Here is a 14,667-nt window from a genome sequence, read left to right as displayed (position 1 = left end):
GTTAATTTTGATGTGTATATCATGTAGCTATGTTGTTTGGTGCATACACATTTAGAATTACTTTGTCTTCTTGGTAGACTGATCCTTTGCCCTTCTCTGTGTCTGGTCATTTTCTTTGTTCTGAAGTTATTTGATGTTACCAGAGCCACCCCTGCTTGTTTTTAAAAGTTTTTTCATCCTTTTACTTTCTACATGCCCATATCATTATATTTGAGGTGAGCATCTTGCAGACAGCATATAGTTGTGTTATGTTTGTTTTTTTTTTAATTGACTCTGTCAACATCTCTTTTTAATTGCTGTATTTAGATCATTTTCACTTAATGTACTTACTGATATTAGTGCTTAATTCTGCCAATTTATTTTTAATTTCTGTTTGCTTTCTGTATTTGTCCCTACTTTCTTTTTCCTGTATTCCTGTGGGTGACTTGAAAATTTTTTAGAATTTCATTTGCTGATTCGTGTATGGTGTTTCTGCATGTATCTTTCTGTATGCCATTTTTTTGGTGTTTCTTGGTACTACATCATATATACATTTCTTCAGCTGCCAAATATAATTTAGAAAACTTTTTAAGGAAAAGGAAAGTCTATTCTATTTACCCATGTTTTTTCTCTTTCCATGGTTCCTTTTTCCTCATGTCTAAAACATCTTCTTTTATCACTTCCTCTCTGTTTAGAGAGCTCCCTTTAGCCATTCTCTTAGGAGAAGTCTGTTGTTAATGAATTCTTTTAGTTTTTGTTCATCTGAGAATGTTTTGATTCCCCTTCCATACCTGAAGTGTGATTTTCAGCACTCATTTAGATCTTCTGTTTAGCTGGCTTTCTCTGACAATGCTCTGGCAGGGAAAGGGGTGCACTGTCTCATTTCTGCCAGGTAACTATGGAAATCCAGATTCTCCACTTAGCCTTCATTGACACCAAGGAGGTTGGAACTTCTCATTGCTGCTGGGCAGTGATGATAGTTCCAGCTCCCCACTGGGCTTCTGCTAATGCCACTGTGGGTGGGATGGGCAAGAGTGCCTCATTACTGTTCCCCATGTGACCTCTGCTGACATTGGAAGGGATGGGATGTAGACTCATGACCCTGTGCAGGGGCAAAGGTCCTGCCTCTGTGCGGCATCCTCTAACACCACCCTGGCAGGAACAGGGGAGATGACTCATTTCTGTTCGGCGGGGTGGAGTCTAAGCTCCCAACTGGCCTTTGCTGATGGGACTGGGTGGGACCACCCTTTTGTCTGTGGTGTTTAGCTGAAGAAGACTGGCTCTTGCATAAAAGTTTTCAGTCTTGGGAGACTGCCCCTTTACTGGCCCTTTGAATAAAGAGAGGAGACTTTTGCAGGAGCTGTTTTGTCTGTGTTCATTGGTACTTTGGGTTGTCTGCTTCTTCAGTCCCAGTCTGGGATCTACGAGGCAAAAAGAAAACCCAGGGAGTTTTCCACTGCGTCGTTCCCTATATCCCAAGGTCTTTATCCAGTTTGCTTTCTTCTCCCCACCTTTCAGGATCTTCTGGTGCTTGTTTTATATGTAAGGCCCAGAGGTTTCAGTTGTATGCACTGGGGGAATGGGGAAAGTACGTCTGCACTTTTCCAGAGCTAGATATGTGGATACGGAAATTTTAGACCTGTATTTGTCCTGCCAAGGAGATCTAGGGAAGGAGAGCTTCCCTCACAAATGAATCTCTTGGCAGAGCTCTAATTCCATGTTGACATTCTGAGAAACAAAAAGAAATAAAACAAAACACATCTGCTGTCCCTGGGTTTGCATGTGTCTGCTTGTCTGTCATAGAGGGCATCAGCTGGCACAGCCATGATCGTGATCGCAGCCGGTTCGGTTACCTTTTTGTAAACCAGTGCACCGGAGTTTCGTGAGCCCCTTCCAACAGCCATTGCTTCCTTCCAGTGATTGTCAGGTTATGACCTGTTAGTCCGCTCACTTGGTTTGGTGCTCACAGGGGCAGAGTTGGCAGGTGCCCCTTCTATGGACCGAAGGCTTCAATAGAGCTGAAAGGGCAGTTAAGCCATCACCTGATCCAACTACCTTGGTTTTCATATTAAAAAAAAAAATTCTGTGTTAGAGAACAGAAGATCTCATGGTGTCCTGCAGAAAAGCCTTCTCTGCCTTGAAGCCCGATGTCATTTAGTCACATCGGGCTGTTCCTCTACCCATCCCTCAGCTCTCCAGAGACTGCCATCTCATCCCAGCCAACTGCCTACCAGATGTGCCCCTCATCCCTGGAGGTGGGAAGGGATCAGTGAGGGTGGTGGGGTGGAAAGAGAGACAAGAAAAATGCATGTAGCCAACTCCACCCAAACCTGTCCTTGGAGTGCAAGTCTGTGATTCACGGGGTCAATGGTTTCATCTTTGTGTCTGAAAGACAGTGTACTTTTTGTCTCCCTAAGCCCTGTGTCTAGGTCGTTTGGGAAGCGCCTGGGAGAGTCAAGAATAAAATTGCAGGTCAAACAATGGATGACTGGAAAAGTCGACATGTAGTCAAGAGCATGCTTCCCCATTTCGCCATGGTGGGAAATCGTCAGGAGCCCAGAAAGCTCCAGGAATCGGTCAGACAATGGGCTATGGGGGGAGGGGGGCTTTGAATGTTTCTAACCTTAAATTTGAACATAAGATGTGTTGTTGAAGTTCTCTGTGCAAACTTGGTGGCAAGATACCAACCCCAAATGTAAAGAAACTGAAATATGACCTAGAAAAGATCCAGGAGATGAGCTGACCTTGCTCCTTGTGAGTTTCAGGAAGAGCAGGAGAGTCCAAGGCTCCGTCTGGATTCCCAGTCCAGCTCTCTCTGCGTACACCCCTTTAACTAGGAAAAGACAAAGGGTGAAAAGGGAAAAAAATATACGTTTTCTCTTAATGGAAGCCAGGAATTTGGGGATGACAGGCACTGGACATATTACATTAGCTTCCTAGTACCACTGAGGACAGGAAGCCAGTGAGTAGGGCGCTGAAAGATACTCCCATTCGACTCTCTGGCCCTGATGTCCTTTTAAAAACTCACCTGACAAATTTCTGCTTGCCTCCCTCAGAACTCAGACATCATCCATGAGTGTGAAACTCAAGGGTTAGGGATTCCAGAAGTAGTTTGGGGAGCCAGGATTCTAGAAAGGGACATGGGAGCCATTGGTTGGTTGACTGACAATAAAAGCCTGCAACCTCACTAGTCTACCAAGTTAGCTTGGTTACTAGGAGGTGCTGCAAGCACAATGGCTGTTATCTCAGTGCATTAGGTCCACAAAGGAGTGGCTTGCTTAATCTCGGCAATTAATAGAGCAGAGAGGAAATGGCTCTTCTAGACCCGTGGGTCTGTTTCCTTCCTGTTCAGAGAAATGGAAGCTGGGGGCTTTGAGGTAATGTCATTTCACATAACTAGAGGGCCCAGCTTCTCCAATTCCAAGGGCAGTCTACTTTGAGTAAGTCAGTTTTCTGTTTAGGTGAGAATTCTGATCTTTGCACAGCTGTCAGGGAGTGAGGACATGGTTGAAATCTTTTTTCTCTTTTTTGACCTCGTTGTCTGTCACTAAAAATATATTGAGAAGGTGGTAGTTGAGACATTTACAAAACTTTGTTTACCTCGAAAAGGATACCGATCAGATGGGATGGCAGAGAGGGAGCAATTACTTACCCATATCCTGTCCTCCAAATTGCCAGCCATCCCATCAGGCATCTTTCCAAGTCAATCTCCACCCTCCATCCTCATTACCCTTTCTAGCTCTTGCTTCTCTTTTATGGTCAAGAACTAAGTCTGTGAAGGAAAACCTCTTGGTGATACATCCAGAGACCAGGCTCAGTTTCAGCGGGTCTTGCAATTTCTCCTTTGTTCCACACTTGTTTCCATCCCAAGGAGAAAAGATTGTGTTGGGGGTTGAAGGTGCAGGATCCTCTTCCTCTTACCCTGTGAGCCCCACCACCCCTGTGTAAAGTGTGACTAGTTAAGTAACCGGCTTGGTTTTGACTGGTGTAGATCTGGATGCAGGATGGGTTCCTCCTATAACACGTCCTCCGAGCAGCCACCCGTACCCTCACTCTGGAGAAATAGACTTGGCTCACACCATTTCTGGGCTTGGCTTCTCTTTGCAGGTGGCCTTTAGAGTCCTTTGTAAGCCTGGCCAAAAATGCACATGCATTGCTTTAGCGTTTCTCCCTCCTCCGCAACACCCCTTGTTCTGTAGCTCTGAGTGAGCTGGTTCCGAAAGTCCAAGCTGTCCTAGAAGACCAAGGACCTGCCTCAGTTGAGCAGATCCAAAAAAATAAGCCTTAGGCTCCAAAAGCAAGTCTCTCGGATAAGTCCTCTTGGCAATAAAAGCCACGTTCATCTTCCTGGAAGATTCCTGTGGCCTCTGAAGGGTCTGACACTCAAGGAGCCCACTCTCTTGGCTGTGCCTGATGGGTAAATGTGGAGCCTGACCGAGCCAGGCACTGCTGATGTGGCCACCAGTAGCTGGGGCAGCTCTTGGTTTGAGCATAACTGACTTATCTTGGCTAGTCAACCCCGGAAGCTTCAGTAAGGTAACCGGTACCCACGTGGAGCTCTGCCCTACAGGCCCCACATGCTGAGTAGTTCAGCAACCCCTTGATTGTGGACAGAGACAGACAGTTTCAAAGCATAATGGCCAGTCAGTTCACCATGAAACCTGCTGTCCAGACAAGTACAGGACCCAGAATGGGAGCACCAAGAGGCGGTCCTTGGCAGGAGCAGGGCTAGTGTTTCTGAGTGTGGCCTGGACTGGGGTCTTGGCTGTTTCCTGTGCTTGCTTTCCCTCGGATGTTTTCTAGTGTCCAGGGATGATACCCCGCAGCCCCATCCTGGGAAACTGTGTGCTTCTGGAATCACGTCCCTAGCACCACCCTGTCTCTTCCTGCCAGCAGCCTCAGTGGAGAAGGTCTGATGCAGACATCAGCTTACCTGGTTTTCTTGTCCTTTTCCAAGAAATGGACTAACAAAAAAACTAATTTCAAGTCAATATCTGTTCATAAAATTATATCAGTCCCAAAGGAGAGTTCTTTTAAACAGCCCTGGGATCTCCATGTGAATCATTGTGAGTTCCCATATAGGAAAACATGCATCCGATGTGATGATCGCTCTTGACTTAAGACCAGGGCTCAGGACACCTGATTCCAGTCTTGCTTCTGCTCCTAACTAGCCATGGGGCTTTGGCCATCCTTTACCCACCCTGAGGACAAAGATCAAATTAACCAGGAGTAAGAATAGCCACTTTTATTTGAGAATTGACTAGGTGCCAGGCACTTGCTAAGCATTCAGGGTGCCTTATCTCCTGTAATCCTGAAAATAACCCTGAGATAAAGAGGCTATCCCCAGGAAACTGAGACTCAGGTTAAGGAACTTGACAAAGTCACAGAGCTAAGACACAGCAGAGCTCAGAGCCTGCTTTCTTCGCTGATGGCCTCTGCTGTCTCTTGGCTCTGAATCATGTTGAAAACCACAAAACCCTGAGTACATGTCAGGCGGGAGTAGTTATCATAAGAAAGCACAGCACCCTCTCAGCATTTGTTCATTCATTCAGCTGCCTGATTGCTTAATGACTCTTGTGTGATCTGGAGTTTTACCTTTTGAACGTTTGGGCATCCACTCAAGCTTAATAAGGCATCCAGTCCCGGCAGTGAGTGTATGGAGTTTTAACAGGAGGCAAAACATTTGGCCCCTCTTTTTGAAGTTAAGATCTCCATCCATTCCTCCCCCAGCATGGTGAGTGGATTGAAGACTAGCACACAAATCTCTCAAATACTAGCATGCCAGGTGGGTGTGTTTTGGAGTTCGGGTGGAGTTGGAACTAAGTTGTCTCTGTCTCAGTCTACACCCCACCCAAAGTGGTAAAGATTCCCCAGCTCTGAGCAGCCATCTATTCCCTTCATAAGGCAGCTCCAGATGAAATGGAAGCTTTTAAGGTATTAGACATACAGTCAGAAAAGGAAAGGCATGCCGTGCTCCTGGCTTGTCCTCTGTTCTCTGCCTGTCCTCTTTCACCATCTCCCAGAGTTTGCTCAAGCTCATGTCCATTGAGTCGGTGATGCCATCCAACCATCTCATCCTCTGTCGTCCCCTTCTTTTGCCTTCAATCTTTCCCAGCATCAGGGTCTTTTCCAGTGAGTCAGTTCTTTGCATCAGGTGGCCAAAATATTGGAGCTTCAGCTTCAGCATCAGTCCTTCCAATGAATATGCAGGGTGTATTTCCTTTAGTATTAACTCATTTGCTCTCCTTGCTATCCAAGGGACTCTTAAGACTATTCTCCAGCACCACAGTTTGAAGGCGTCAATCCTTCGGTGCTCAGCCTTTTTTATTGTCCAGCTCTCACATCTGTACATGACTACTGGAAAAACCATAGCTTTTTTCCCCCCACAGCCAGTCCCTCTCATCAGGAAGCTTGCACAAGCCTCTTGTTCTCATCCATCATAGGGCAGACAGAATGAAAACGACAATCACAGAAAACTAACCAAACTGATCACATGGATCACAGCCTTGCCTAACTCAATGAAACTATGAGCCATGCCATGTAGGGCCACCCAAGATGGATGGGTCATGGTGGAGAGTTCTGACAAAACATGGTCCACTAGAGAAGGGAATGGCAGACCACTTCAGTATTCTTGCCTTGAGAACCCCATGAACAGTATGAAAAGGGGAGCTATATCAAGGGTCCCCATTTGGGTGGCCCCAAGTGCAGCCTGCTTTGTACCCATGGTATGACCTTAACCAACCGCTCACCCCTTCTTGTCACCTCTAAATGCAAAGGGAGCTGAAGAAAGGGAAGAAAGGAGCCTTGTCTGTCTGTCTGCTTCAGATAAAGGAGGAGGGCCATTCATTCGCCGCCGTGCTAAGTTTGGGACTTTGTGCCCAGCAGCCCCGGAAGCACACCCTTTTATTTGCAAAAAGAGTAGGGGGGACTCAGTGAGGAGACATCGCATTTCATCCCCAGGCTCTGCCTGGCACTTTGTGTGAGTAAGTTCTTTTCCTCCTGAAGTCAGAGGGCCCATCCTGCCAATTTTCTGGGGTCCTTCCTGTGCACCCAGCCCTGTGCTAGACACTGGGCTACAGCAGCTCCCAGTCAAGGGCAGATTTCTCAGGCTTCCTTCACTGGGAACAGATCTGTCCTCAGAAGCTCAGAGGAGAAGGGCATGCTCCTTCATAGACAGTAGTTTGTCTACTCCTGTGACACGCGGACCAAGATCTCCATTTCACCAGGGAGGGGACCGAGGGGCTTTCCCAGTATTATATGGGCAGTAGGTTGGAAACTCAGATCTCAAACCCAGGTGCACTGACTCCAAAGCTCCTCTTCCTTGCCTGCTTTCCATTCCCCAGTTGGGAGTTAAGACAGACAGAGTCCTCCCCAGTCGGGCACAACTTGGGGTTCAGGCTATAGCAGTGGACAGAACAGAGCCCTAGATTGCCTGGACAGTCCCCTCCAGTGGCAGACAGCCCATAAACAGAGATAGAGTGGAGAGGCATCTTGACTTCATACTCGTGGCTCCATGGAATCTTCTGACTGGCATCACCAGCTGCCCAGCCTGGGAGCTAAGAGCCAGTATAATTAAAACCCCACAGGGAGGTAGGGACAGCCACCCAGGTCCTGGGCTAAGTGGTCAAAACAGCTGTCTTAGAAATCTGGAGAGGCAGCCTGGTGTCCCCTGCTTCATGCAGGCTTCAGGCATGGTGCCTGTGCGGCTCCAGCCCCAGGAGAGGGGAGCTTTCTGGACCCAGGGGTTGGGGGTGGGGCTCCAGGCATCAGCTCCTCGGGGAGGCAGCTGTCCCTGAGAGTTACTGGAATCCTGCATGGGACTCTGCCCTCTGTCCACGTCAGATGACTGTGAACAAGGTATGGGTCTGAACTCAGCGTAAACCACACAGGTTATTACACTGTTAGCACTTTGAAAAAAAAAAATGATCAGAGATGGGCATTGACTCAGAAGGGTGATGGGAGACAAGTGTCTTGGAGCTCAGGGTGGTGCCACTCTGAGCGTTCTGGGTCACAGCCTGCAGTGTGTGTGCGCCGTTCTATTTGGGGATTCCCCCCCACGGAGCACGCAGCTGTTCGCTTCCTTTCCTCCCGCCCCCTTCTCCTGCAGGGAGGGCTGGACCCTGTTCCAGACGCCCTGCCAGGCAGAGGCCTTGCCTTCAGCCTGGCCTCTCCATGAGGGCAGTACACTGCTGGCCTGGCAGGATACCACTGGGCTGTGCATCCAGGTCCCGCCAGGGTAGCACCATCCAGCACAGCGGTGACCTGAAAATCCACCACAGTCCATGCTCAGGGGAGGCTCCTGAAAGGGGCAGGTCTACTTGGCAGCTGGCACTCACTGGCACTGCCTATTTCTTAACTTCCAGGAGCCCACACTGGCCGTGACTGCATTCCTGTCCAGCCCCTGGCCCCAGCTTTCTTGACATCAGGCCTGAGGTGACAGGTGTCTGGAGCTTGAGCTCCCTGGGGTGGGGGCAGGATAGACAGTGTTGGACCCCAGGTCAGGGAGACAGGAGAGCCCACTAGGGTATGTACAGGCTGGCATGGGGCAGCCCTGGTTCACAGGCCCTGGGCACATCAAACTCTGGGTTGACCTGTGCAGGATGGAGCCTCTTACTTTCATTGAAAATCCCCAGCTGGAGAACTCAGCGTGGCTCAGATTGTGGAGATGCATGTCATAAGCTGCCCCTGGCGTGCCCAGTTCTAGACCTGGGGACAGGAAGCATGAACTTTTAAGGCTTGGCCTACAGATTTTAATGTCTGCAGTTGACGTATAATAATTTGTCAAAACCCTGCCTTCTGCCCCTTGGCCTTTCCTTTCTGCTCATCATCTCCTTCCTCCTCCCATCACCAGATCACCAAACCCCAAAGTAACAAAATTAGAAAGGCAGGCAGGAGCCCAGGGTGAATTTGACCACCAAGGACCCAGACCCAAGACCCACATGTGGCTGGTGCCACCCCTCCCTCCCTCCCGCCCCGATCCCTCTGCACCAACCTGCCTTTGTCTGCATCCCTCTGGGGCTGCAGGGCACAGTCCCTCTCCTGATCCCCATCCAGAGCTCTTCTCCAGGCTCATTGCTCCCCAAGGCAGTCAGCTGGCAGGTGCTCTCATGACGCTGAGACCTGACTCCATCCCCGACATACAGTGAATGCTCAGTGAGCAGTGGCTGCCTTCCCTTTTTGCCAGAAGATCCCTCAGAAACTCTCCAGGTCACCCTCTTTGTCGAACACAAGAGGCCCTGAACACACAAAAGGCGAAGGGGTGTCCTTCATGGGGCCAGATAGTGAGTTCATCATAATTTCTGGAAAGTGCTTGCCTCTTGGCCTTGTGCTGGGAATAGAAGCGACCAGGGTCATTTGCAGGAAATCTTTTGTTCCCTGGCTTAATTCACATCTGCAGATGCCAGCTGAGCCCTGTCACGAGACTAGGCAGTCTGGGGGTACAGAGATGAGGAGGAAGCCCCAACCTTCCTTTCATGGAACCCACGGAGCACCTGCCAACAGATGGGCAGTAATAACAACTGTCATTAGTGAAGGTTAAACATGGCATTTGAGACTACTGCATGCCTTACCCAGTTCAGAAATGGTCACCTAGCTTATCTGATGGTTGAAATCTTGAAACTTTTCAGCTCTGAAAATGTTGCCTGCTACTAAGCCTATGTATGCCCCTGCAGTGTGAGGAAGGCAATTTGGAAATAACCTCTGTGCCTTGGGGTAGATGCCTGTGTGGTAGGTCAGGGCTAGGCAAACTCCCACCCATGGACGAAATGCGGCCCACAGCCTGTTTTTCTAAATAAAGTTTTATTGGCACAAGCCACACCCATTCATTAACATATTGTCCACTCTAGAGTTTCAGCAGGGAGTACATGGCCTGCAAAGTCTAAGATAGTTACTCTTCGAGCCTTACAGAAAGTTTTACAGCCCCAATCTAAGTCACTGGGCTTTGGATCATTTTTCCCAAGGCCGTAGTTTCCTCTCATAAGTCTGGGCCACTTGAGGGACTATCACAGATTTTGACACCTCTCCAGGAGTTCTGCTTCCTCTCCTGAGCCACAGCTCTCCCATCACCATCCAGGCAGACCTTTTACAAATAGACAGAGCTGGTCATTCCTTGGTGCAACCACCCCCGACAGTGGTTTCCCACTGCAAATATCTTCCCATCCACCCCCTTCCCAGGGTGGCAAAGCTCTCTGTGAGCCACAGGTGTCCCCCTGGCTCGCTATGCACCGAGCACACTGGCCACCTGCCTGTCCCTGGAACATGCTGTGAGCTTCCCCCCAGGGCCTCTGTCCTCCTGCCTGGAGCATTCTGCACCCGTCCTCCTGAACACTGTCACATCACTCCCCTTCGGTCCTCTGAAGGATCCTGCTCACACTCTGTTCTTGTTCTTGCTCTTTGTGTACTGTCTGTACTTGAATTCCAGCTCCTTTGGAGTCTGGTTCCCCACTCCTCTACCCAGTGTGTGCTTATTCTGAGAGGGTCTCTGTTCTGGGTCCCCTAAACAGCCCTGCTTTGTACAGTTAGAAGCCTCCCTTTCTATAGTGAACAGATGCTCCATGCCACTCTCTTTTTCTAGAATAAACTTGAGACACTAAAGTTGTCCAGTGTTAGGGCTGCCTGCATGACACCATCAGAAAATCTCAGCATTGTCTTGCCTCTTTTTCTTTCTCCTTTAAGTCAAGCCTTTGGACTTTAGAACAATGAACTTGGCCAATATAAAATATCTCCAGGAAGCCAGCCCCCAGACACCAACATCCAACGTCTGCTTTCTGAATATATGGCTTCAAAGAGCTAAGAGTACAGTAGCTGAGTGCTGTCCATCCTATTATTTTTAAGCCACGTGACAGCTAAGGAACTTAAAGAATGCCTTGCCCTTTCCTGTACTTAAATCTGACAGAATTACTTTATTGGCAGCATTTTAACAAACAAAAATCTCTTGTGTTTTTGCCAATAATTCAGCTTCAGTTTTCCAAGTGAGAAAAAGGTAATTATGAATGATGACAAGGAGACACTTTTGAAGTCTCTGTTAATAATACATTAATAATACATTCAGAATTGTTAACACTTTCAGTCTTCCCCTGGCCCAGTCAGTGCAGCTTCTTACAGTGAGGTGGACCAGAAAGGAAGCACTCTGTAGGAATGGTGCCTTAACCATCAGCACCCTAGCCACTACCTGTTAAAGCATCACCACCACCATTAGCACCTCCACCAACACCACCTCCACCAAACACCAACACCTTCACCTCCACCAAACACCAACACCTTCACCTCCACCAAACACCAACACTACCATCTCCACCAAACACCAACACTACCATCTCCACCAAACACCAACACCACCAACACCACCTCCACCAAACACCAACACCTTCACCTCCACCAAACACCAACACCTTCACCTCCACCAAACACCAACACTACCATCTCCACCAAACACCAACACCACCAACACCACCTCCACCAAACACCAACACCACCTCATTTACCAGCACCAATACCACCTCCATCACCAACACCATCACATTCACACAGACATACACAGGCAGGGGAAATTTTTCAGGCTGTCTGACATATTCTCTGGTGCCATAACAGACACTTTCCACACACAGTGAAAGAAAAGAATAGTTTCAGGTTGTCATTATTCTCAATACGTAAAACTGCTCTTATTGCTGTGCGCCTTGGAACTCTGGAACATCAGCACATGTCTGCAGCTGAAAGTGAGTAAAGATGCATTAGGAGAAAGGCCAATACCTCTGAGTGCTACACCTTTAAGAAAGATAAGTTTGGATGAGAGATCTTCCACTTCATAAAAGCCTTTACTGAGGATTTCCTTCCAATGGCAAATTCTTGTTGCATTTATGATCTGGTTGACAAGAGTTAGCCTTGCACACAGCTGTTCAGGAATGCCGCCAATGAGTAAAGGCAGATCTGCCTTGAACGGCAAATGCTGCTGAGTAACTGTGTTACAGACTATTTTAGGACCACCAAGAAAGTGTTTGCGTTTTCAAGAGTGGAAAGACAGAGACTTATGTATTTGATATGAGCACCATGCCAGACCCTAAGCTCACGTTCCATCTCTAAGCTCACATGATTCTGATAACAGATTTGTGAGCGGCCTCACTCTCCCCATCTGGGTTGCAGAGCACTGCAGACATACCAGAGGCCACAGACTTGTACACTCAAAAAAGCTTAATTTTATGCTCTATGAATTTTGCCTCATTTTGAGAAAAAGAGGACCTAAATCATTTCACAGTGTATACTTATAGTAAATCATCACATTGTGTGCTTTTAAAAAATTCAAATTGTACAACCTCAAGAATTAGAATTTTATTGTCAAGCATACCTCAATAAACCTGGAAAAAAAAGAGGACCTAAAGCATGTGGAGGGTCTGTGCACTGACCCAAAGCTCGTCATCCCATGTTCCCTCCCAGCCTCTGCTTTTATGACATCAGAGCTGAAACAGCCTGACTCGAAGATCTCTTCATTGAACTGCATACATCTGCAGGCAGTTTGTGTATTTTAGAGCCAGGAGTTGGTGCCCAGCCACTAAAATGTGCTTATTCGGTAAGCATGTGACCTCCAGAATACACCAGATGAGTCAGGTGTCTCTGGATTCTTCCCGTGCCTACACAGCTGTTGAGTTTCCCATGCAGGAAAATTCCTTCCTGCCATGGTCTAAAGTCTGTCTCCATCTTATTTAGCCCATTGTTGGGGCAGAGGCAGAAGTGAAGTCCCCTTCTGCTTAAGCTTCAAGACCTGCCTTCAACCTTGTCAAATCCATCCTGGTACTCGAAAGCAACTCCATCTTTCTCTTCTCCCCCAAGTAGTCATCTTTGTCCCCCTGATGATGCTACTTGGGGAGGTGTTTGGAGGAATCCAGGGCAGGGTTTCTTCCAGTGGAAAGAGGCCAACCTGGGAGTCAGAGAAACTGAACTGGTCCATGGGCACATCTCTTCCTTGCTCTGCGCCTCGTGAACCCTCATGTGAAAGGGAGGGGGTTGGCCAGGCATTAAGGGCCCAGCAGTCCTGACAGTGTAGGAGTGCAAGGCGCGGACTTGAGAAACACTTGGTCAATGATGGACTATTTGGAGGCTTCTTAGAGGGTGGTACAGGATGAATTATGAGCCCCTTAAATCCATATGCCTCTGTGAGTTTGAGGCCATTCTTAGAACTACCAATTTTTCCACCTGGTATGCCTGCACTACATAAAGGGAGAACACAGTTCTAGAAAATCCCCATCTGTGGGGGCTGCTGTTGAGATCACTCAGGTTGGGATGGCTGAGGGTTGCAGAAAGGGTGGTGGAGCCCAGAGTGGTGGGTGGTGGCAAGCAGCACCACTGGCTGTCAGGTCAGTGTCAGTGCCAGGCTGCTCATCTCCTTCCACTCTCAGCCTCATGTCCAGATCCTAGAGGATGTGACTTCATTTGCCAGAGAGCAAGCCGAGGCCCACACTGGAGGGCACTGTGGCAGCCTGGGGACCAGGGCCTGGGGAGTGACATCAGCGATAATAAGTGCTTCTGATGTGTACTCCTCAAAGATACTGTGAGGCACCCAGGGCAAGCAAACTGTGTACTCATTCTGCAGAAGAAATCGAGGCTTAGCGGGGGGAGTGACTTGCCCATAGTCACACAGCAGATGGAGGTGGTAGGACTTCCATCAGGTCTGCTGGTGCCACTCCAGGGCTCCCTCCTCCACCCAGCCTGCCTCTGCCAAGCATGAAGCCTGCCAGCTCAGGGCAAGCCCGGGTAAGATTCTGGCTCCAAACCACCTCTTAGCAGAGATTCATTCCTGAGACAAACTGACTCCTCTAGAAGCCAATCAGCATTCAGGATTCCCTGCCATTCCCATCCACCCCGGGATTCTCCACAGCCTCAGGTCTTTATAGTTCTGAAAAGTCTTTCTGCTGAAAGTCCTGTTTGTGCTACAGAAATGTCAGTTTTAGTTTGTGGGGATTTAGTTCGCCTCCTCTCTCTTCCTGCAAACCCTGTCCTGGTCCTGCTGCATCTTCCCTTATTCTATTCTGAGGCTGCCTAGCCCAGGCCCCACCATGTCATCTCTGTTCTGAGCAAGTCTACTGGGAAACACTCTTGTCTCAGAGGCCTTGAAATCCAAGCTCGTTGGCCAGCGTGAGGTTCCTGGCAACTCACTGGAAGCATATGTAACAGCACGTGGAAGGGGTTGACGGTGGGTGGGTAGTCTTGTGAGAGAGCGAGCCTGAGAGAAGCAAAAGCAGACCGGCCTAGCTGAGCCGCAGGGGGCGCTAGTGAGGGAGGAAGGGAAGACTGCACCACCACAGGCGATTTCCAGCTTTGAGATGCTTTTGCTCAGGGCCTCTGGAGGGAAAAAAATGGTCTCTCTTGGACACGTACACCCTCCTACATTCTTAGCCAAAATGGATAGTGCATATTTTTGCTGGCCTTTTGTAGGTGTTCTTGTTAAACCACCAGCTAGAGTGTCCAAAATTAAGTGTTTATAGCAGCCCGCCAGACTTCCTTGGAATGAGTTATATACATATATATATATATATGAAATAGTAATATATACATATATATAAAATATTCTTTCTTCTATTTATGCCTGTTTTCTGAGCCCAGACTGTACTCTTATAACCTAGACCTTTTTCCAAGATTTTGTTGCCTTTTTCTTTTTTTTGCCATTCCAGACTAAAATGTAGAAAGGGAAGAATTGCC

General features: G+C 48.3%; 1 protein-coding gene across 4 annotated transcripts in view; it reads left to right on the top strand.

Moving 5' to 3' along the window:
• The window catches only part of MAMLD1 (mastermind like domain containing 1), a 118,580-nt gene that overhangs the window by 62,460 nt on the left and 41,453 nt on the right, over window positions 1-14,667 (top strand). For all 4 annotated transcript variants that reach the window (XM_044936579.2, XM_025275868.3, XM_025275867.3 and 1 more), the window contains exon 2: window positions 2,397-2,555. In XM_044936579.2, coding sequence (XP_044792514.1) covers window positions 2,460-2,555 — 96 coding nt within the window. In that variant the 5' untranslated portion in view covers window positions 2,397-2,459. The remainder of the gene's footprint in view (window positions 1-2,396; window positions 2,556-14,667) is intronic.

Source organism: Bubalus bubalis, chromosome X, assembly GCF_019923935.1.
Source record: "Bubalus bubalis isolate 160015118507 breed Murrah chromosome X, NDDB_SH_1, whole genome shotgun sequence".
Taxonomy (NCBI): domain Eukaryota; kingdom Metazoa; phylum Chordata; class Mammalia; order Artiodactyla; family Bovidae; genus Bubalus; species Bubalus bubalis.
Note: the sequence above shows the minus strand (reverse complement) of the source record. Positions and strands in the feature narration are given on the sequence as shown.